General features: G+C 32.4%; 1 protein-coding gene across 2 annotated transcripts; it reads right to left on the bottom strand.

Annotated features, from left to right (window-relative positions):
* Nucleotides 1-201: 201 nt before the first annotated feature.
* On the bottom strand, nucleotides 202-16,879 carry LOC130446630 (leukocyte elastase inhibitor-like). Of its 2 annotated transcripts, none has more exons than XM_056782997.1 (4): nucleotides 16,673-16,879; nucleotides 6,896-7,139; nucleotides 3,386-3,692; nucleotides 202-1,445 (listed from the first exon to the last, which is right to left on the bottom strand). In XM_056782997.1, the coding sequence occupies exons 2-4, from the start codon at nucleotides 7,134-7,136 to the stop codon at nucleotides 620-622; spliced, it is 1,374 nt and encodes a 457-aa protein (XP_056638975.1). In that variant the 5' UTR covers nucleotides 7,137-7,139; nucleotides 16,673-16,879; the 3' UTR covers nucleotides 202-619. The 2 variants fall into 2 exon arrangements, with proteins under 2 accessions (XP_056638975.1, XP_056638974.1); XM_056782996.1 differs by lacking the exon at nucleotides 16,673-16,879 and adding an exon at nucleotides 10,609-10,700 and having other exon boundaries at nucleotides 444-1,445.
* Nucleotides 16,880-24,925: the final 8,046 nt, after the last annotated feature.

Here is a 24,925-nt window from a genome sequence, read left to right on the forward strand (position 1 = left end):
TTTGGTACTAGACAACAGTCTCAAAATTACAAATATGTTTCTAGAAGCCTGTCTTTCAATACGCTCCGAGTGTGATTGCAGCGCTACAGTAAATATGAACTATGGGAGGCTGTTTGAGCATGTTTTATTACGTTTTGCAATAGTAAACGGAAAAAGTTTGGAGAAAAGTATAATAAATAGTAATAAATTAGTCGTCAAATATAAATTTGACAATTTAATACTTACTACAATTTTATAATTATCTTGAACAAGTCAAAAACACAAGTAAGTATAATGATAAAATATATAACAGAATGCAGTAAAAGTAAACGAGGTTAAGTTGCTTTAAACTGTTTTTTTTTCAATGGAAAAAGTAAATATTTGCTCATTTAATTAATTTTTTTTATTATTTTTAGTTGAACCAAAGACATGGATATTATTATAAAAAGAAATTAGGTAGTGAAGAAGGTTTTTGAATAAGAATAACACTGTATAATTTGTAATCAAATAAATTATATATGTACTCGTAAAATATATTGTAAATTTACAAAAATCTATAATAAATAAAACACCACTAGTGTCTATCAGTCACCTTTTCGTAAAGAAAAGTTTCTCAATAAAAAACCAACCAAAACTAGGTTTAATGTTTTGACGGATTTGAAATTGTTCCCCAGAAAAGTATAGCTTGCGTTTCTTCATGTCTTATGAAGAAGGCAAACGGTCTGTTTAATATTACAGTTTTCGATCCTCCCATATAATCAGTAAAACCGCCACTTATAGCCGCAGCTTCTGTACCTTGCTCATTAATTGCAAATATCATTTGTTGGACAATATCAGACACTTTCAATTTTGTGTCTCTAGCTGCACTTTCTAAAAATATATCTTGGTAACTTGGCGCGGTGAAGTTTTTGAAATTTTGTACCCTATTTACAATTTCGTCAATAGCATTAGACTGCGTCTCGTTTTTCTCTGCTTCTGATTTCTTGAATGCACTGTATTTTTGAAGTGGTTTCAATATGCTGAAAGTGTTGGATAGGGAAAGTTTTGGTATTTTTATGGTGACATCATGTGGTTTCATGATTAATACACTTCTTAAAATTTCCTTAGGGTCCATAGAATCCATGAACAATCTAATATTATACTTGTTTTCGCTATCTTTGTTGGGCAAAATAATGTACATTCCAACTTCTCGATTTTTGTAAGGCAGGCAAACTATTTTGAAGAATTTTGTTTCTGCATATTTTATATTGAGGATGTTCTCCATCATGTAAAGTGTTTTTACAGTTTCTGTAGCGTTTATATTGAAGTTATCTATATTATTTAAGATAGTAGCGAAGGGCGTTTCCCAATCTGCTTTGAAGTAGACGGAGTTCATAAATAACGATGCAGTGTCAGAGTTTGGCGGAGTTTGTAAAAATGATTTAATCAGCCCGTTGGTATGGTTTGCAGCCCATTTGTTGATAATACTAGAAAATAAAAAAATATATTTATGAAAGTTTAGGAAAGTTATTTGATAATTAAATGAATTGAATAAAAGCATTGCAAAATACGTATAATTTTCACAATTTTTTTTTAAATTTTAAAGCTAATATACTATCCGCTATTTTAGCCAGCAATAAGTAAATACGAGGATATATTGAAAAATTCTTAGTCTATTATAGAACGAAACAAAATTTCAATGTCAAAATATTTTATTACTCAACATATTCTCCTCTTAATTGGATACATTTATTACAGCGAACCTGCAACGTTTCTAAACCTTTCACAAAAAAATGTTTCTTCTAGCTCTGCAAACCAGAACTCCACAGCTTTTATTACATCCTCGTTGGAAGAAAATTTACGATCTTTTAAACTTTTTTTCAGTTGAGGAAAGAGATGATAGTCGGACGGAACTAAATCTGGTGAATAAGGGGGGTGTTCTAGTAATTCAAACCCTAAATAATTTTTTGCATATCAACATGAGATTTGTGTGCAAGGGTGTTGTCCTTTAAAAACAAAACAACTTTGGATAGCTTTCCGCATCTTTTCTCTTTAATTTTTTTCCGTAGAGTGGTCAGTAATGTCTAATAGTAATCTCCCGTTATTGTTCTACCCTTATCCAAAAAATCAATCATGATTACTCCATGGCAATCCCAAAAAACTGCAGCAAGAACTTTTCCAGCAGATTTTTGGACACGAAACTTCTTAGGTCTTGAAAAACCAGAGTGTCACCATTCCAGCGATTTTTGCTTTGTTTCTGGATCGTAGAAATGTACCCAAGTCTCATCCATCTTAACAATTCGGCGGGGACTGACACAGAAACTGGTCGCCTTCCCGATCGGTCATCGTCTTCAATGGAAAATTCACCTCTTTCGAAGCTTGCAGTCCAATTTTCACGGTCGTTACGAAGGACATTGATCACCAAGGATATTAAGCTTATCTTCGTAAATCTGCTTACCTCTTAACCCTTTTAGATACAGATACTTGATGATGGATCGATACTTCAATTTTCCGATTTTGACAATTTCGGTGGACATCTTTTTTCCTTTTCTGGTTCACTTTTTTGACGTCAAACTTTACACTGACACTTCTAATAAGTTATTGTTCGTTGCTACGGTAACGCAATATTTTGTTTAAGCATGGTACTGGTCCAGGCTAACTAGATATCAATACATCCTCGTATATTAGTTAGTGTCCATTTTATGATGCAAAGATTTTTCAGTTTACAATTCAAGGAGGTTTAAGTTATAAGAAAGGACTGCTGTTTGAACATCGATACACGGAAGATAACGTTAACAGGAACAGATTAATTTTTGAAGTATCAGTTGTGGAATTGTGTAAAATTCACGCATAAGCTATGATTTTCTTACTAAAACATGCGGCAACATCCCACCGTCACGTACAGCAGTAATATCATTAGTTCACATATAAAGTATGAACGATACTTAATTTGAGGGCTCAAGAAAGATTTTTTTCTCTTCCCCATATTGTTAGCAACGCATATTGATACTTTTTGAAGGACGTGAGGGAAAATTACCAAAAATGTATCGATTGTTCTTTACGAAGGGTTGTAAGTCAACTCACCATACATGGAGGGTGAATTCATTCGACAGAAACCAGTCAAAGTAAAAGTATGGAATTCAATTAATAAAAATCTAAGAATAAATTCTTTTGGAAGGAGAAAAAGTCTTATATACTTTAGGGGATGTAAGTGTATTTACTCTACTATTCTCGAACTTTATCCTTTGTAGTAATAAAACCTTTGTAGTATAAATAACTATTATTTTATTATTAGTATAGGATAAAACTGATACCTACTTTAAAACTGTCTGTTCAAATGAAATAATTTGAAAGTAATAAGATCTACTGCGAGATTCTGCAAACAGCTATGAGCTCAATATAAAACCGGCGCAAATATCACAATTACCTGGTTGTGTCGTTTTTGAAATCCAATGGAGTAATGTCGGTGTCGTATATTTTATGTAAAGTGTTTGTAAAAACAGTTCTCAAGTCTATATCTTCATTATAGAATAACGCATTATCTAAATTCAACACGAAGTGTTCTCCTGGTTTTCTGGTCTTCAAATTTTTCAAAAGAATTGCCAGCTGTAGATGAAAGGTAGCGTATGGCATTATTTGACTTTCGTTCCTGTCTTTAGTGAAGTGTGTTACGTTGAACGAAGAAGTTGATGCAGGTAGTGATAAAAGATCGTGAAGTTGTTCCCTGAAATGATCTGAAAAATAGCAAGAAACCATATTATACGAGGGTTATCTTTTAAATTTTTCACAAAAAGTGACACAGATACAAACAAGTTCGAAATAAAACGTTTTATTGCTTTTAGAAATCTCCTTAAAGGTCTACACATTTTTGCATACGTTCAAACCAATTGTGGAAAATTATATTACACATCGAGGTGGAAAGAATTCCATTACTGTCGAGAGATTAGATATAGTTAACCAAGACGCGAAGCGAGACTAAACGAATTTAAAAAAAAAACATAGAAATCGATTGATTTTTTGTACTGCTTAGAGAAGGAATAGTAAGAAATCAACCAATTGGGCACAATAAAATAGCTAATTTTTCTTAACAAATTGTTACTTTTTTGAATTTACAGGCCACGCTCTAAGTAGAACCGCCACTCCAATTAAAAAGGCTGAGAGGATGGAAATCTAGTACTGTGGCAGGTTAAGTGGAGAATAAAACCAAAACTGCCAATATTCTTTCCTAATGTGCCATGTCTTCTGAATCTGTTGAAAGTAGTTCACAAATCTTAGTCATTCAACAGCAAAGTAATTTGTAGACCAAAAAGATAACTGCTGGAGACTCCAGCGCTGGTACTTGCCTAAATATTTCTATAAACGCTTATAATAATTCAAATTTAACCATTTTAGTTCATTGTTGGTTTTTATTGTTTGCCATGGCCATAAAAAATATTCATCTAGAATAAATGAGAAAAATTTTAACGATCACAATATTTCAGAGGGCGGGAAATGAAGACGAGAATAGAGGTCTGTAATATAACACTTTCTAACCTTCAATGAGTAATGACAGCATTGCATATATGTTTCTAAATAAACATTTTTTCCACTCTGATGCTATAAACATGGTTTTATAAGTCTTCAACAGCTTCTCGAGATGATGAAAATGGTGTATCTCTTATTTGGCAGTGGGGGACAAGAAAAAGTCGGTAAACCTTCAAATACTCAATTATTTGATGTCCTTTATAGGAATCCGACGAAACGCCTATGTCTGTCTGTAAGTCATATGTCGATCTTCTTCAATAACACAACATCGATGTTTTTATGAACTACAATCGATTTAGCAGACTTTCTCGAGAAACAAACTAATTGTAAATAGTCTTCTCTGGTGGTGTTTCATCACCGAAAGTTGTACGAAGGGATTCTATATATAATTAGTGAATAAGGCCTTTTTTAAAATCATAAAAAATCAACCAACACAAGTCCTCGCGGGTGATTGCTATCGTTGCACGCACTTGCTTTTTTTAAAACTTTACTCTCAACAACTTCTGAATTTCCTCTGGATTCGTGATATCAAACGATAATGATCACTAATACAATTGTGTTATTCGCCACCTATTGCTCAATTTCAAAAACTTAAAAGGAAGCCCTCGAATCATAATTTAATTTAATCTCATTGATCCAGCTCTGTTAAGTTGGCGGGGACAAATAAATATTTTTGATTGTTCAATCAAATTTGATGTTTGTTCGAAATTCATTGTTTTATAAATTATTATCAACATTTTGGCTTTAACCCAGCTCAATTATGAGTTTTTTTTATTATTCTACTCAATCTCAATTAGTTATCGTTTGTTCTGTCAAAAAATATGTTTGTGCGATCGTTTTATTCTTAATAATTAATTAATTAACTAATAAACTAAATTAACTAAACTAAATAATAACAATAATAATAGTTAACTAAATAATTAACTACTTGAAAAAAATCATTATTATACCTTGTTAACTTGCTACAACTAAATATTAAATTATAAAGCGTAAATAGACGAGTAAAATGTACGTGCTTGTAAGGTAGTTTGGTTTAAACAGGGTACCAGACGTGAATTGAGCCCTTTTTGTACCCCATTCGTTTTTTATTCTGGAAAAAAAAATTTCAAAGCAAAAACCATGAATCAAAATAAACTTTTTGTAAATAGAACAAAAGAAAAAAACATTTCAATTCCAAAGTATCTTTATAAATAATAATGGTAGTCAGAATCGTCTCAACATTATCAGATTGCTGAATATTTTCCTTTTTTAAACATAGGGATATATTTAAAATAACTGTGTGTATATCTGAATATTTATTATTAAATTTATGGGTTTTTGATGTGAACACTTTTCAAATAAACTATTGTTTTAAAATGTAAAATCTCGTAAGTTCATGAACAGTTCTTAATACTTGTAGTGACATCTTTCAAAAGCTAGCAAGATTGATATGATATATAAAGAAAGAAATCTCTTTAGTAGACTTCCTCCTATAAAATTTCAACAAATCGACCTACGAGTTTTCGCAATTTAACCATCTGTCTTTATTCTCACTACACTGTGCAATTTCATTGTCTTCATTCGCCCATGGTCTAAAGAACGCCTAAATTTCTATTTATTTAAAGAAATTTTTTAATTAAATTAATCTCGACAGCTTCGGCCAATAGAAATGCATTGCAATTGATATTGGAAGAATCCCAATGCTACTCCTGTTAAAAGTTATCTACCATTTGATTCCTGTCAAAATTTGAACAAATTGTATAGTTTTTCAACTACCTTACGTAAAGTACGTACTTTTTACACACTTTCGAGTGCGTAAAACTTTACTTCACGCGCTAGGGTGTAAAGAAACATATTTTAAGCAGTACTGCGTAAAAAACGTATTATTAAGGTCTACGTAGTGTAATGGTTAGTGCTAGTACTTAGTAGAAAAAAAATTTAAACAATTTGTAGGTGAAGGCCTTTTTTTCTACTTGTGCGACAATAAATACATTCGTCGAAATAGGAGGCCATTAGGAGTTGGAGAGTGCGAGAGATTGTGGAAGTTATAGATATCTTAGATTATTAGTAGTTTCAATTTTGATTGATCATTTCGTTATGAGAAAGCCTTCCACGAATTTGGCGCGGTTCAACCGCCATACGAACCAGTTTCAGCGCAGTTTCGTAACCGTGGATGGAATGAGGATATAATATAACACACCAGAGAACAAACAGCAGTGAAAACAATGTCTTTCTCGGGATAAGTCGGTGCTTAAGAAAGCGAACGTGGTTGAGGCAGCAGAAAAATTGAGAAACGTTGTACAAAGTGCTTGAAAGATACTAGTTTGTAAGATAAATAATTTGTTTTTTAAATCTGTGTTTCATTTAGAAGTCATATTCTCTTTGATGTCCTTCGTTGGAGTCGAAACCCGATAGTGCGTTAGTGCTAACTCACCTTCTGCACCTAACATAAGTTGAGCAATGATGGCAGTTGTACTGATAGGTGACACTACGAAATTTTCGTTGACTGACGTGTCCATTATAGCATGAAGTCTTAACGTCATACTGAAGATTGCTTCTAGCGCTTGGCCGTATCTTGCATAATTTTTTGGTATGATGACATCTTCGAAGCCTAATGGACTGGAAGTATGAATTTTCAAGGTACAAAGTAAGATCAGCGACGTTAACAACTTCATTTTCTGAAATTTAAAAGTATATTTTAGATAATATGTCATTATGATATATGGAAAAATCGAAAAACTTTTGATGTCATTAAATACTTTAACTGAATATACAGGGTGTTTATTGATTCACCTCACGAATAGTAAGACTGTAAATAAATACTAAAAACGTTACAGTATGAATATAGGTATAAGAGTTACTGAAATTGATTAAGTTACTCTATTGGGATGAAAATTTTCACCATTTTCGTATAGAATTTGTAAATTGATAGAACAAAAGTATATCTCACTAATGTGAGTACAATTTCTATTTATACCAGCGGCAAATATGAAATCTCGAAAACTTTGCTCACGTCGGGTACCGAAAATTCTTACTGAAAAACACAACAAACAGAAACTAAATGGCAATCAATGGAATGGAAGCTCAACGAAAGTTAAACCAAAGCAAATATTGATGCCTTAAAAACTCTTTGGACAGAAAAAGCATTTTGCTGATTGATTTCTTACCACGAGGCCAATGCGTCACAATTAAGAAATTGTGCCGCCAAATAAAGAACCGGCACCGATAAGTTTTGTTTTCCCATGATAATGCTCGACCTCACACTATAAAGTTACAAAAAAAAAACAAGAATTTGACTGGGACATTTTTGATCACCCTTCATAAAGCGCTGACTTGCGACATTGACAAAAGCCTATAAAATATTGGAAGCAATGGTAAGGCGACCTGACGTCCCGGTTTCGCTGGGACAGTCCTGGCGTCCTCAAGATACTCATGAAGACAGCCAAATGTCCAGCTTTAGAAGTTTGATTGAATAAGAATAATTTCTTATCTAAAGGTTGCTTGACATGATGCAAGACAACAAGCAAGAAATTTCACGCAATTCCTTGCAAGATCAAAATATTACATAGAGGAATATTGCAAGTCTCTTAGCATTGCATCATTAAGCAAAATTTCGAAAGTGAAAGTGAATAATTTCCAAACCTCAAACACTGGCAATAAGTATATCTGCATCTGCTTTGCTTCTGGAGTCTGATGGACACTTTAGCTAGAGAATTAGATGAGAAAAATTTGGTTGAAAATGTATGAAGAAACATTAAAAAAACTCCCGGGGAAAATGAAATGTAATATAAGCAGTATCGAGACTCATTTTCCTATAAAATAGATATTTAGACTCAATCAAAATGGCACATAATCGATAAAATTGCAAATGCGAGATCTTGCATGAAAAAATCAGCTGCGCATACTTTTTATCAAGAAATATTGCGTCTTGCATTGCATTGCACGTTGTCTTGCATCATGTTAAGGCCGTTTGATATAATGCAATACAGAGTGCAAGAAATTGCTGGCAAGTATATTGCCATCATATCATTGCTTTCACTAACTAAATACCATAAGTAAAACAAATTCTTAACCTCAAATTTTATCTTATATTTTGTGCCTAGTTTAACAATGAAAATAACGAAGCTAAGTTTTACGAAAGTCAGCTGATATGTTGTTGACTAGATTTCTTCGAAGAATTGCAACTTTCACGCAATAAAAATGGCACAAAACCGATAATGTCAAAATCTTGCATGCTTCTGATCAAGAAATATTGTGTCTTGCATTGCATTGCACGTTGTCTTGCATCATGTCAAGCGGCCTTAAAAGAGATTGTGATGTGATGCCTGAAACATTATACATACAGAGGAAAATATATGCGTTAGCGTAGATTTCCACTCCTGTGATAAATATCAGAAGTTTTGTACAATTTTTTCTCTAAGTTTTTTATTTGAAAACTTTATTTTTTCACTAATATCCCTTGTTTTTTTATACAGAGTGATTGATTAGTGTGATAAAGTTCAGTGCCTCCTTTGTCCTTTGAGACATCATTAGTCTTCACTTTTTAGTTTTATAATCTTACAAGGTGTTCCAGAATGCTGTGCCATATCAAAGTTACATTATTTGAAACGGAACACCTTATATTTTATTGCATATTTGGCTTATCATCTTGGCTTATCAATTACAATAATTTAGGGTTGTGATGTGTTCTACGGGGTATTTTCCATTTTGTAGAAGGGCTTTAGGAAAAGTTAAGCAACAGAGACTTTTTCGACTTGTTCTATTTGGAGATGACGCCAAAACTTTCACTATTATTCATCAACTGATTTATATCATATAGTGAAACACAATCAAACTAGATAGTGTGGATGTATTGTTGGTGGATATGTCGTGGAATCATATTTTTTTGAGGAACATTTAAATGCTGAGATATATTTAGATTTCCTAGTGAACATATTACATATTTTACTGGAAGATGTTCCGCTTTGTATACGTCAAAAGATGGTGCGCCTACTAACACTATTCAAATTATTATTAATGGTGATATGAATGAACTATTTGCTGGAAGATGGATCGGAAGGAAAGGCCCAGTATAGTGGCCACCAAGGTCACTAGATTTCAAAAAAATTGATTCATTTTTCTGGAGTCACATTAAGAATAGAGAGTACAAAATGCCTAATAAAGAAAGAATTTCGGAATGTTTCTATATATGCTTTATAATGTCAGAAACTCGCTCAATTATCGCTTTTAAGCATGCATAGATGTCTTTAGAGGTCATTTTGAACACCTATTGTGATAATCAAGACATGTATGTAAACTGAAGTAAATAGGATTTTTATTGTTTCGTTCTTATTTATAATACTAGTTTTGGTAATTATTCAGAATTGGGGTTCCAGGCAAAAATCTTTCCAAAAAATTTTTCACGCATTTGGGGTTGTTTCTGAAGGTACAAATAGTAAATTTAAGGCGGGGGAGATATATTATTTTCATTATTTCAGACATTACATAGTACAACTTACATATAATAAATCAGTGAAACCTAACCTAACCTAACCAATTCTAAATAATTACCATCTTGGTTAGGTTATGTTAAGTTAGGTTTCTTTGATTTAATATATATAAGTTGTACCATGTAATGTCTAAAATAATGGAAATAATATGTCTCCCCCTTAAATTTACTATTTGTACCCTCAGAAACAACCCCAAAAACGTGAAAAACTTTTTGGAACGATTTTTGCCTGGAGCTCCAATACTAAATAATTACCCCAGTTTTTTATTTCAGTTGCAATTCAACCTCTGCAACACTGTACACCTTTTTTATATAACCAAACGGAACTTACTTTGTTGGATATATCCCGTAATTTACAAATTCTATAGGTACATGATAAGAATCTGCATAATAGAGTAGCTTATGTAGGTAATTTTCTGTATGCGAAATCTAATCCGTTTCAGTCACATTTCTGATTTATTTAGTAGTATTTAGTTTGAGTACAATTTGAATAAAAATAATGGAGTAAATGTAATCTAACTTCACGGTAATTAAATTAAATGACTAATAGATATAATAGTGGTAACTAAAAAACAAATTTAAATCGATCTTACGATTATTCAAATGATTTAGTAATCAATATTGTAATCATAGGTTATAATGTATTAAAAAAATACTACCTCAGTCTTAGATAAACCGCACTTTTTTAAATTTCAATGATTCATTAACAGTTGTTGATTTTTGGTGAATAACTAAATCTACTTATTTTTTCATGGATGTGTAATATTGGTCAAATTTAACCTTGAACCACGATAACTTTGCTATAAAATTAACATTAGATATCAATGAAAATATAAGGTATCTCAGTGGTGTACTAGAAATAAAATATTTCCATATAGATTATTATAGAATGGTTTTTCCAATGTTGTCATAATTCTGTGTTGAAAGTCATCATTACAATCTTGGTTAGACAATATTTTTTTTGTTACGTAGATTCTTATTCCATATATTTTTTTAAATCATTTTCTGTGCCGTTTTTTTCAAGTCCCACAAATTATCACTAAACTTATGATTCATCTAATATAATTCCCCTGAGGTTGGTTTTACTACTCAGTTATGGTGTACCTCAATGCTCACAATTGATACCATCATTAAATTTTCCTTATTAATTATAAAACAGTATATTTTGTGATAATTTTCTTGTTCCAATTATACTATATTGTTTGGCGACAAAATAATTTCGCTTTAGTAGTATAAAAAAACACTTTTTTTAACATAGAATAGAATAGAATATATTTTCTATTCTGCTCAATGACATCTTGCCATCTTTCTTTAAACTTCATGATTCAACGCTCATAATATTTATGGTTCTAATAAGCAAAAAACTGAACCAGGTGCGATCGAAGATCATCGTCAGTTGTGAAAGTTTCACCATTTAGAACAGGGTTGTATGGGGCATCACTTTCCAGTCAAGCTCCAATAGTTTCCCACGAGTTGCCAAAGTTGCGTGAGGCCTTGCATTATCATGATGGGACACAAAATCCAGTTTCATTAATTCTTGACATTAAATATTAGAATTGATCGTTTGGCTCCTTGGAAGCATCTCAAAAAACACAACACTTTTCTAATCCAACCAAAATGACAGCATGAGCTTTTTTGTTGTTTTTCAGTTTTCAATGGAGTTTGTGCTGGTTCGTCGTATTTGCTCCATGATATTTTTCGAACTATGTTAGTGTACGGGACCCATTTTCCATCACCAGTGATGATTCTTTTTAAGAAAGGGTCCAATTAATTTCGTTCAAGATGCAAATCAGAAAAGTTGATGCTTTGTGTTAATAGAATTTCTTTTAATTCGTAAGGTACCAAAATATCAAGTTTCTTAACTGGCCCAAGACATTTTATGTGTTTTTCAATTGTTGTGTGAGATACATGTAGCGTCTTCGCAACCTCTCGAACAGTTATATGACGATTATCACTTGGATTTGGTCATCAGCAACTACAGTAGGCCGATCAGAAGGTTGCTCATCTTTGAGGAAAAAATCTCCAGATTGGAATTTTTTATACCAATTTTGACACGTGCGCTCTGTTAACTAATCAGCACCATAAACATGGCAAAGTATAGCACTAACAAATGTTATCCAAAAAATAAAGTACTTAGTTGCTAAACTTATATTTTTGATAGCTATGCACTATATCGTCTTATGCAGTTCCATTTACTGGAAAGTATTCATTCTTTTTACATTGCTTAAGGTCATTTTACATGTAGCAAAACAACGTACAATATAACTCAATACGTAATATCATATATATTAAACAAATTGATGATTTCCATTCCGAGTCCGTTCAGGCGTTCTATCCAACCGATTTACTTAATTTTTTTTTTAATGAAAGGTATTGATGCACAGATCAGCCATCAACCATCGGATTTCATCTAATTTTCACCATTCTCAAGTTATACTCAAATGCGATTTCCCCCTGTCCATTACTTATGGGAGTTTTTCACATACACACGTTCTATCCTCAATATCTAAGGTTCTATTCAGACTTCGTTTTGGTTTAAGATGACTCGCTGAAACACCTTCTTTCTTTTGAGTTTTTGAACACTTAAATCGGTTGAGTTGGAGAGGAGCTAGTCGCGGCCATTCAATGTGGAGTTATGGATTTTTGTAGGTTTTTGGCAATTTTTCTACATTCAAAGATCTATATCTCAGGTTTCAATATAGCTGCAGAGTTCGTTCTTTTCTATTATAATGATTTCTGATACTTATTTAATGGATTCGATGCGAGCGAAGCCGCGGGTAAAAGCTAGTATCTAGTTAAAAAGCATGTATGAAATAGAAGATAAAGATTTTTGGCAGCTAGTGACATCCCACATCCTGGACTTTGTCAAAGGAGTGAGATTAATAAATCAATATTAGTCATATTAGTTAATTGTAAAACTTTTGTGGTAATTCTAATGCTCTTATTGATTCGGAATTTTTGTTGCTGGAATTTATTTTGAAGTTTTTCATTTGTTGGTGATGTTCTGCAATATTTTAGAATGCAGAATGAAGGAAAAATATAAAGATTTATATTCACCAAAGCACCATATAGCAACTTTTTATGTTTCTGTTTGTTTTTGAATTTAAAACGTAGAATTGGGAAGCACCCAACATATTTTAATGTGTCGTCTTCACCAGGACAACAAAAAAAATAATCCAGTTGATTTCTGGTAACAAATCCAAAGAAAGAGAGTATCTTCACCAAAAAAAAAAAAACGTTTCTGTTAGTTTACAGCTCGTACTTGTTACAATGTCACCAAGAATAAATTTTCCTAGCATTAGTGGTGGCTCGTGGCAAAGCACTTTATGCAATGCAATGTTTTTCGGAGGTTTGTCGTTTGCAATTTCCATTTCAAAGATATTGACCTAATTATTTTTAGAAGTATGAAACCAAATGTAACAAAATTTATTCGATAAAAATAATTATTGTTTATTAAATCTATAAACACTTTATCTAGAATAAAATTTCTATGATGACAAAACAAAATTTATTTCTATTTAAGAAATCCCCACACATCATAACTAACAAAAAGTGATATTACCTAGTACCTAGGAACTCTAATTTGATATTAATATGGCTGGTTAGAAGCGGTCTTACTACAAGGACACATAAATTTGTTTTATACATTCAACAATTGAAAAAAAGAAAGTAAAAAAATCCATAAAGTTTAGGAAATGATCAACAAAATATTTACAAATCATATAATAGCGGAGTTTACTACAAACTACTAGTTGAATAATATTAAAATTAAGTAATTAAGTAAAATAGTTAGAAAATTATTTCGATTTCAGTTATTTTATCTAAGCCACATTAAAGTATGATATACCTACATAATAATCTCGATTTTTTTGAATATATTCAATATTAATGTCCCGAGTGCATGTCAAATTGTCGATAATTTAATTTTCTCGAGTGCGCGAATGCGCACGAGAGGAAATTATGAGACAATTTGACATGCACGAGAGGGCATTTTGGCAGACTATTTCCTGAGAAAAATTTAATTTAAAATAAACAATAATTGTTCCTTTTCTTAAAATATAAAATTAAAACCAAATGATGTTTATTAATCCTAGACGAAAATTTGGCACTAGTGCAAATTATCGATAATTTGCACTAGTGCAATATTATCGCTGAAATTTGATCGTTGCTAGGTAAACATAAAATATTACAGCTTTTTGGTTGGCTTAAATTTTTCGAAGGAAATAGTCTGTAAAAAAAGAGTACACGTACTTTTACTTAATTTAAAACAACACATAACACATTAATATCTTCTAATAGGCCAATAAAAAGAGCTAGGATTTAAATTGCTCCTGCGATATTTTTTTTTAAATTGTAGGTCGTAACGTGCACATCACTTATGAAGAATCTTATCACCCCCTAAGGGGGTATGACCTCCCTAAAATACGCGTCAAATTTGTTTTTTGAATTAATTTTAGAACATCTCAGAAAATCATTGTCTTATCAAAAAAACTGTAGATAACTGAGAAATTTTTACAAAAAACGATCCTTACAACAATTTCGCCAAATTGCACCGTATTCCTGAAAAAAATTGTTGAAGGTAAGCGTTTTCGCGATCTGCATGGCGCTCGGCAAGCTGCATTTTTTCAACCAGCGCAGGAATAACAATCCATAACTTCCGATAAAAAAACTCCGATTTTAACGAATCTTACTTCATTTTGAAGATAAATATTTCAGCTTTCTATTGACATAATATTATCTCTGACGCAAAGTGAGCAGCATCAAAATTGCAGCTTAAGCTCTCATTACACTACTATTTCTAACTGCGTGAAATAATACTCGAGATCACTGAAATCTTGTCTCTATCTTTGTAGCGAGTAAAATTAAGAGTTGAGGAGTACGTAATTGTTAAATTCCGTAATATTTAGTCGGTACCAGTAATGCTGGTTTCAAATACGATTCTTTTCGAAGGCTTTTTTGGGTTATAAAAACGTGACAGAGTTGATAACTTCAAATGTTGATATCTCAGGAATAAGCTCACGTATTAACATGAATCAAAGAGAAAAATGGAGGAGAATATAACTCTAACATAACTCTGTCGACGTTAACTCGCATTGCATCTTATCCGGGGGAAAATAAAATCAGTCCTTGGAGGAAATGGTTATCCTATGAAATGAACCCTAACAATTGGGGGTGGAAAAACGAGTGCCCCTTTGGAACCTATTGAAATGACAGTTCAGGCTGCTCCAAATTCGATTTTGAACATGATTAACTGTAACTGCACAACCGGATGTATTAGAGATACCTGCACAAGCAAAAAGAGTGGTTTAAAATATACCAGCATTTGTAATAAATGTACGACGGAAGTCTGCAAAAATTTGCCGGTGATAGTCCCAGACTGTGAAAACCAAGACGCAGATAGTGACGATGAGAGGAATGATGAGTTCGATGATTAAATAAATATATTATTCTACCCATTTCTTGATGGTGATTTCTCGAGAATTCATTTCTTTGTACCCTTCCTCAGAAATCATGACAAAAACACTTTTCCGTTAACTCCGGTCTCTACGTTTGATTTATACAAGTTTATCTGAATTTATTAATGAAAACGATTCACGTAACTGGACTTTTAAAACTCAACAACAACATTTCTCGAGTTTTCATAAATATTTATATCTGAAAGCAGTGATTCCACATATTTTTTCACATATCCCCCTCAAACACGTTTATGGGATAACATGAGGGTTCCGTGACTCGGGAAGGGGAGAATCAGTTTTAATAAGTTTTACTTACTATTTTTAACAATTTTGATTATATTCATTACACAAGAGCGATAATCTCAGATATCTCTAGAAAACACTCCCAAGAAAGACATTTTATCGATTTGGGGAGAGAGGATGTGTTACACCAAGGGGTTAACATCGTTGCAAGGAATTTCGTTCTATTTTTCACATTCATTTTCATCCATATTTGTAGCCCAAAACTGATAAATTGCATGTTTTTTAGAGAATGCCCACCAAAAATACGTTTTTTCCATTTTAGGGGGGTAGCACACTCCGAAGAAGGTGATAAGATTGTTGGTAATGATTCAGAACACTGTGACGACCACAATACAAAAATCGTAGGAGCAATTTAAGTTCAACTTTGGGAGAAAAATTGCTCTATTTACTGGCCTATAACAAAAGAAACGGCGCCTTTATGCGAAACGTGCTAAACCTGCTAAACCAAAATCACAGTGAAGCATCTACTAATCGAATGTTCTCAAAATGAAGAACACAGAAGACGCTACAAGCTAGGACAAAATTTGAAATCAATTCTCTTCAACCGGAAACGAAGTACTATGTAAACTTAAAGACACACATTTGATATCTAATTCCCATTATTATAAATTATATTACTATGTTATAAATGTCCCCGATGGTAATAACTCTTAGTAGTTAATGCGGGGTTATGTATGTTTAAATAAAAAAATTATTTATTCTATTTTTATATCATGGATATTTTTTTGTAGTGTTTATTTAGATAAACAGTAAGTGATTAGACATAAAAAACACTAGAAGCTGTTTGCAAAAATTATTTATAAAATGTAAATGTAAATAGTATGAAGAGATATACCATTGATATTTTTTATCAAAAACAGTAAAATCAAATATAAATCAACGTAATTCTAATGACAATATCAAAAACATTGAAGGTTAAAAATCATTCTTTCTTTGTGCACTTGTAACATTTTTTTATACTCACTTGTGTCGGACGAGTTATTACGAGTAATTTTCACCAACAAACTTATTGAACCACTAATATAATTTAGTTAAAATCCGTAGATAAAACCGGTTTTAATGAGGTCCTCAACCTATTACACTAACATCACTGTCAACACAATGTTCATACAGTTTGTTGGAATTGCACTGTGTACAACTCTTTCATGTGATTGCAATTTTATTATTGAGTGCAGATTCAACAGTGCTGGTCGTATAAGTAGGAATATTCTGTACACAGAACCGACTTCGAAAATATTGGTACATCTAAAACACTTTTGATGAATTTCTTTCAATGATAGTTTTCTATTATAATTTTTTTAATGAACCAGATTTTACTTTTACGTCTCCTTTGGAATTTATACACTTTGTTGAACGTTTCTTCAATTTTTTAATTCCTTCCAAACAATATTTTTCGGAATCATCATTAGTTAGTTAAAATTCTTTCAGTTTAGCCATTTCTTCAGAATTTAGGACAAGAAATCAATCCGATGACTAGAGCAGATTACTGAATAGGATTTTTGCATACGTGGCCATGGTTCTGGTACAAAAAGCGACCCATTATAGATTGGTATACTAATCGCCATTGATTGTTTTACAATTGTTAAGGTAGTTAATGACCCAAACATAACACAGCAAGAAGAAAGAAGAGCAAAGAATAACGAAGAAATAGAGAGAAAAATGGGTAGAGAGAATATAGTGAGATACATAAAAACACAAAGGCTCAGCTGGGCTGGGCACATAATGGAAGAAAACCAATTGAAATGATCAAATGAATAACGCAATGGATCCCATTGTGGCCATAAGAAGGAACAGGCCGAGAAAAACTTGAAAGGCTTGATGATGTTGATGATGAAGGAAGTTAATGTAGATTATACCACGTGCCTATTAACAAACGGCCGACAGGTCTTTATTGCCTGACTAACCTATCTAAACTTACTTGAACCCCAATTCACTATAAAAAAACACTGTTATTACTACTGATAGTCTCTGATGTCTTTTGAGTAGTGTACTTGTACTTTCAATCTCTGATCAGCAAACACCAAAAGTGTTAGGTTCCATCCGTGGTTGTACGATTTCAACAAAATTCAAGATTTTGTATCTATAAAGCTTAGCCTTAGGCCCATTTTAGTCTCAGATGCAGTGTCAATTTAATAGGCGGGAAATTTTGGAAGTCAATAGTGGACATATTCATCAGTCCTTGGAACTTTTGATTGGGTAAAATTTAAGCATAAAAAAATCTTTTCTTATGACTTTATTTCAGCATTACAAACACGTAAACGACCTAAGAATATTACTTATATTTCAGCTTTAGTTACATGTGGCGAAAAGTGTTTTCGAGGTTGGAAATTATCTTCTTCTTCATGTACCAGCTCCATTTCGGATGTTGGCTATTTTGACTTTGGAAGTTGCGACCATAAATAAAAACCATTTTCGCAGGTTCCTAAGACAAGACAATCTTCTCTATGCAATAGATATTTTTACCTGAATTATGAGCTACTCGATTTTATAATTTCATGATGTGGTCATGTCATTGAAGTTTTCCTCTTTTCACTCTACGAAGTATCTTAACTTCTTAGTACTTCTGAGAACACCTATATTCATCACATGATCTGTCCATGATATTCTCAGCCTCGTTTGCTGGGTTCAGACCTGGCTTCTAATCTTCGTTTGTGTCAAGGGTCTGAGCTCGTACACCATACAAGAGGACCCAGGTAGTCATATCTCTCGTCTCTTTCCAGTTTTGAGCGTCACGTACTGTGTTGTTCAGTGGAGTGCGGTTAATTCTTATTCCGCCGGCATCATTTTTGAGGGAAGGAGTGAAGAAAGAACACACCCCTCTCTGACTTATCGCTTGATTTCCAATGCGAACAGACGCAGTTTGATTCAGGTCTAGTGTGGTTATTATTTGTATATCCCTTGTGTCAAATTTTTTTCGTTACAGGATTTCCATTAGTCGTTTGAGCCCTATTATTATTGATAAAACAAATGGATATTTTGCTGCATCAAGACTAGGTAAAAAAGACCTCTCTTGTACCGAATTGATTCCTAAAACCAAATTGTGCATCAGTTGCTAACTTTGAGGAACACCTTTAGCGAGTGGCTTATTAAGCTAATAGTACGGGGTTATTCGTACTTTTTGGCATTATGTTTCTTTAGAATTGTTACAAACATTGATTGAAGTCATTTCCTTGGTACTGATCCTGTTAAATAGATATTATTAAGCAGGTGATTTAACGCATCTGCAGGTATGTCGTCAGGACCAGGAGCTTTCCAATTTTTAGCTGTTTTATTGCTGCTTCTACTTCTTCCTTAAAAATGGATGTTCTCATTTCAGTGTTACTGTTGGTATTTATTTCTTCTCTTTGATCGTCAAAAGTGGTTTTGGTATATTCTTCCCATAGAATCAGTCAAACTTTGATATCCAAGACAATTATGAAAATTACACAGGTAAATTCAAGTATACATGTTAATAAAATATTTTCTAAATAGAAAGGAAAGAAATGATTAAAAAGAGAAGTTGAAAGAACCAACGAAAAAACTGGTAGTGCCAACAAAAACATTGGGTTTGAATATAAATGTAGTTAAAAGATAATAGTGCAAAATGAAAGAATCAGAAGTGTTGGATTGGAATTATAGAATAGAAAAATGATATGAACAGACAATTAGATGTATTTGGAAGTCCTGATGAATAAAAAGAAGTAAAAAATTGGACCTTGAAAGCTGAAATGATAAAAAAACTCTAGATCTCTAGATGTTACTCTATAGACGCATCCTGAACATAGCCTGGACTGACAGAATAACCAACGAAAAACTACTAAGACGCATTGGCCGCAAAAGAAAACGTCGGAGAATTGTTTCATGTTACGAGGGACAGAGACGCATTTAAAAACGTGGTCGCCATCCTTCAATGAGAAGACGAAATATGAAAAGTAGAAATAATTTTTTTTGAATTCTCATTTTGTTAAAATCTTAAAACAAGTTTTCAATTTCTGTCCTGATAATTTTGAATATAAAAAGTTATATTCTGACCAACCTCTCAAGTAAACAGATTAGGTCTACCCACTCAAATTAATTCCATTTCCAATGTACATCTGCCTAGCGGCTATGGGATATCCTTATTTATTTGAGACAAGTTTGATTTAAGAGTTGAGAGATATCAATGTCCAAGGTTATTTTCAAACAGATGATTATTAGATAGGTACCTTTATATTTCTCATGTTATTTATCACTAAGATCATCAAATACTATGTTGGTATCAGAACGCAAACAATTAATTTTCATTCAAGTATACGAGGGAACTCGAGAAGCTCTTTTCTTGTTAAATGTGACTTGATTTAGAAATGTAGAGACATGAATGTTGATGTATAAAAACGCTTTTGACTGTGTGCCCAAGACGTCCAAGACCAAATTATTGGTGTTCTTAAAAATACAGAGAACCTCCACCCTAAGACTCCAAGGAGAGACCATTGAACAAGTGTCATCTCTAAGATACCTTGGCACGCTCGTCAACCAACAATGCGACCAAAAATTCTAAATCAGATCAAGAATTGAGTAAGCGCGGAAAACTCTGAACAACATGAGGACACTTCTGGCAAACCTCAGTCTGGAACTCCTGATTAGAATGCTTCGTTCTTACATCTTTCCTGTTCTTCTGTAAGGATGAGAAAGTTGGATTACGGATGCGGCCACAGAGAAAAAAATCGATGCGTTCTATATGTACGTCTACAGGCGAATGCTGCGGATATCTTGGACGGAACATAAGACAAACATAGAGGACCTAAACATAAACTTATCACGACAATCAAGGAGAGAAAGTTGCAGTACCTAGGTCATATAATGAGAAGCGAGTGATATGAGATTCTCTGCTTCATAATCGAAGGAAAACGGTCGGCCGTCGACAAAATTCATGGCTGAAAGATTTGCGCTGATGTCTCGGACAGATGTCTACAGAAATTTTGCCATTTGGATCGCCAATCTCCGTAGGGAGACGGCGTCGTAAGAAAAATAAGATACAAGGTCTAAGTACTGTTTATTCTAATATTTTGGGTGGATATATATTGGAAATATTGATGACAGGCATATTAAAATTACAGTTAAGTAGCATTCGAGACGCCAAAATTTGAGATCAATCATTTTAAGTGAAGTACTTGATACGTTGGCTATGGATTAGTATATAGTTTAGATTGAAAAATGAGTTTAGCTTCAGAATGTATTTTCAATTTCATCCACGTTCAGAAGATTGGATACAATTGTGACAACTAAATGTTTTTTTTTTGATGTAGATGATTATTTATTTAATAGATACTCGCTTTAGCTATACCCTTGTTTTTTACAATTCTATTCGATTTACTCCGGTAGTTTGTTTCTTCTGTTTACATGGATTTTTCATTAACTTTTAATCAACCAACTGACAGGAAATGTGATATCTTCTGGCTCAATATTCAATAAAAAAATTAATTTAATTTTGATATAAATCTTAAAATTTCAAAACGATTTTTGGTAAAATAAATAATTTATAAGTACCTATTGTCAAATAAGGTTTCAAAAGTAGAAGTTTTGATAGCTTAATGGTTCACGGACGCGGCTTACAATACTACGGTTGATAGATCGACTGTAATTATATCCATAAATGCAAAAAAATGAATTTTCCTTGAAAAACTTTTCACTCAAACTATTTATATTCAATTCAGTAGTAACTAATCTAAACAAATTATGTCATTTACTTAGATAAATATTTTTAGATGTTTTAGAATTAAAAAAAATAGAGTAGAAAAACCGAAATTCATTCTTTGTATCTTAAAGAGAATTACAAAAAAATAAGGACTCTTATCATAGCAGTGACATGCCCTTTCCATCGTCAAAATAATGTGTTGCCAGCCAGCCCTCCATTCTTGAAACCACACCAGACACAAAATCAAGGGAAATGGAAAAAAATCTTCTATTTCTCTAATTTTATCTAGTAATCGATTACTAGTTCTGTTGTAGGTGTCCACGATGTCCCAGTTATCTTACTTTTTGGTGATCTGTATCAATATGGGCATCTTGATCTAAACTTGTAGTAGGTTTCGTTTCACAATCAATAAAATCCGTGAAAAAGTAAGTAAAACCTTTTTTGTTTTGAAACGGCGGTTTTTATTAATCTTTGCATCAACTAAAGACACCAGTTCGTCGATCATAATTTTCTCTTCTTCATCGTGACTGCCTATGTATATTGTTTATGTTCATTTAAAAGGTAGCACAAATCGCAACTTGATTTCCTTTTCTAATGCCCCTCGTATAATAATTTTATTTTGTTATATATGCAAAAAACGCTACGGTATGCAGCAATTTATATTTGAGGACTTTTCAAAAACTATAATCCGGGTTCATGTAGATCAACTATCAGCTGATTGCGGATCCTAATCCCAAAACGAGATTTAAATCATAGTTTCATTTAATTTTCGGTGAAAATTTTAAATTTAAAACATTATCTACAATATCTTTTGATTTTTATTAGTTTCTTGTACTTCAATTGTTCCATATTTATTCACAATAATCCTTCAACCCCGGATATCCCTTGATGTACTTGGTACACGTTTTAGGAACAACCAAAACATTTATTCGAACCCAGGAGAGACTTTTGAATAGAAGAGAAGCTTATTCTATCTCGGGACAGGGAAGCGATCATATCTCGAACGCCTAGCTCTCAGCGGAGCTATGCAACTTCTAGAGATTTGGCAGCGCGACCCTAAGGCTAGCAACCATAGTTGTATAATAGTTTCTAGATGTTTAATAACCATTATTGAGCAGTTTTACTCTAATTTTCTACTAAAGTTTGATAATAATAAGCTATTTTTATGCTGAAATGCTAAAAATATTAATAATACACAGCCATTTAATGGAAATAAAAGTTCAAAATACCATAGACAACTCGTCAACTGATCGCATTTACCTATCGATCTACCGGAGAGAGAATCATAACATATGACTATGACCCGATTAACTCAATCAGATTCCAAACAACAACGAACGTGATCCGGGTTAGTTTTATTCAGATCATGATTTGGTTAAACCGATAGTTTTCGGAAAGTCCTATAATTCTATAATACCTTCAATAAAATGAAGATTAATCTTCAGTGGCAACCTGAGCGGTAAGAATCATGCCAAATATTGAAACAAATAAAGAAAAACGGACACGAAGATGTAGTAATCCTCGAAAACAAGTCATAGTAACCAAACTAAGGAGTAATGTACAACCTTTGTATACAAATTGTAACCAAGAACTGTCTGTAAAATTAGGAAAGAGTTGCGGGTTGGTTTATAGCTAGAAGTAGTCTATTAAATATATTTTCACTTTAAAAATTGTGTTTATATTATCAAATCCATCATTAACCAACATGTTTGATGAAAGAAATTTAGAAAAAATATCGATTTATACCAATAGTGATATTCAGAATTACGATTTTTTTTAAGTAGGTTTGAGTAGGTCCGTCTCTGTCACCATTGTTGAATTAGGAAGACATTAAATAGCTGGAAATTCCCCTTCCGATTCTTATACTTCACTAGTTTTGTTTCTTTTTCATCTGCCATAAATAACAAAAAATGATTTTATCATTTTGACAATATTCCAAAAAGGACAATGTATTTTATTTATTGTAAATTCACAACTGATGTCTGATATTCTGAGAAATAAGATTTAGATGTAAAATAATAATGTATTTATGGTGTTCCACTTTAAATATATAAATAACATCATGGTTGATTGTGTTTAATACGAAGGCTGTCAAAAAAGTTTACGACTTTAACCTGAAGATGTCAGCAATTATTAATATAAGTTGAGAAATATATTTGTTGTGAGTTTTCAGTAATGATATTGTGTTCATCGAGTTGCAAAAAGATGAAACAATGACAAAAGAGTGGATTGCTAAGATCATTTGAAGATGAAGAAAATGCTTTTCACCAGGAAAACGAACCTTCTTACAATTCGCTGATCACTATGGCTACAATTCACGATTAGCAATTAACCATCCACCGTATTCACTAGATCTGGTGTCCAGCGACTTTATCCTGATTTCTAATATTGAATTTTCAGTTATATAAAGAAGATTCTCATCAGTAGAGAACGTTATCGTTTCGTTGGATTTGAGGAGAAAGTCGGCAACTATTATTTGGAATAATTAAAAAAGTTGAAACATGAAAATTAATATAGAAAAACGAAAACTTTCCATAAAACCCTCGTATTCTACAAACTTCAGAAAAAATCATTGTGAATTTATTTTGAAATAGAATGTTGTAGACAATATGGAAAAAATATTTTCTGTTAAGGTAAATACACAACCTTAAAACAATGTTTCTTTGTAGGATTTTAAAAGCTTTTAACAATGTCCTGTTAATGCTGCAGATTAGTGTCTTCCAAAAATACCTATCCTTGATTTTTTTGATTGTTTTTCACATTACACATAAGGCGGTGATTCATAATAGGAAGAATACTTTGGTTTTAACATACATAATCAAATCCTTTTATCTCATAATGTCTAGATAGGGTTTTAACAATGAGAAATAATTTACAGAAACATGTTATAAATATCTGTATAGTAATATGACAAAAAGTATCAAAAATCGTTAAGAATTCTCATTGTACCATCTCCTAAGATGTGATAGGATGAACTGTACAATTAGTGGACATTTGTGAGTAGTATTCATAAAATGATTTGTAAAAATAATCTGTATACAAACGATTAAAGCTTGGTTTATGCAACCAAAATTAAAAATTACTATTAAACTAGGGTGACCATTCGTACTTATTTTATCAGTACAGTACTCGTTTTCAGGGCATAAGTCCTGGTTAGTCATTAAACCAAACCAGTACATGAAAAGTAGTGGTTTTAGATTAGAAAACATTAAAACAAAAAAGGTACTAACACCACGCCAAATAGTTGTAAAGAAAGAACACAGCTTTGGAAAACTCCCTTTCGAATTTTGATTTCGTTTGTCTCCATGTCCCCAACACGCACTACTGTCGTTTAATTTTAACAGATATCTCTGATTAATCTTATTGGATCTAAGTTAATTCTCTATAAGTTTATCGTATTGGAGTTTATCAAAGGACTTCTGGAAATCAATAAAACAGACATGTACATAAAACTAAACTGTGTTTCATCTAGTTGTCCTTCATATTTTGGATATATTCTCTGCTGGATTATTCTCAAAAGTACTTCTACTACTACTCACAGAACTTCTTTTTAAACAATCGAAT

Source organism: Diorhabda sublineata, chromosome 7, assembly GCF_026230105.1.
Source record: "Diorhabda sublineata isolate icDioSubl1.1 chromosome 7, icDioSubl1.1, whole genome shotgun sequence".
NCBI lineage: Eukaryota > Metazoa > Arthropoda > Insecta > Coleoptera > Chrysomelidae > Diorhabda > Diorhabda sublineata.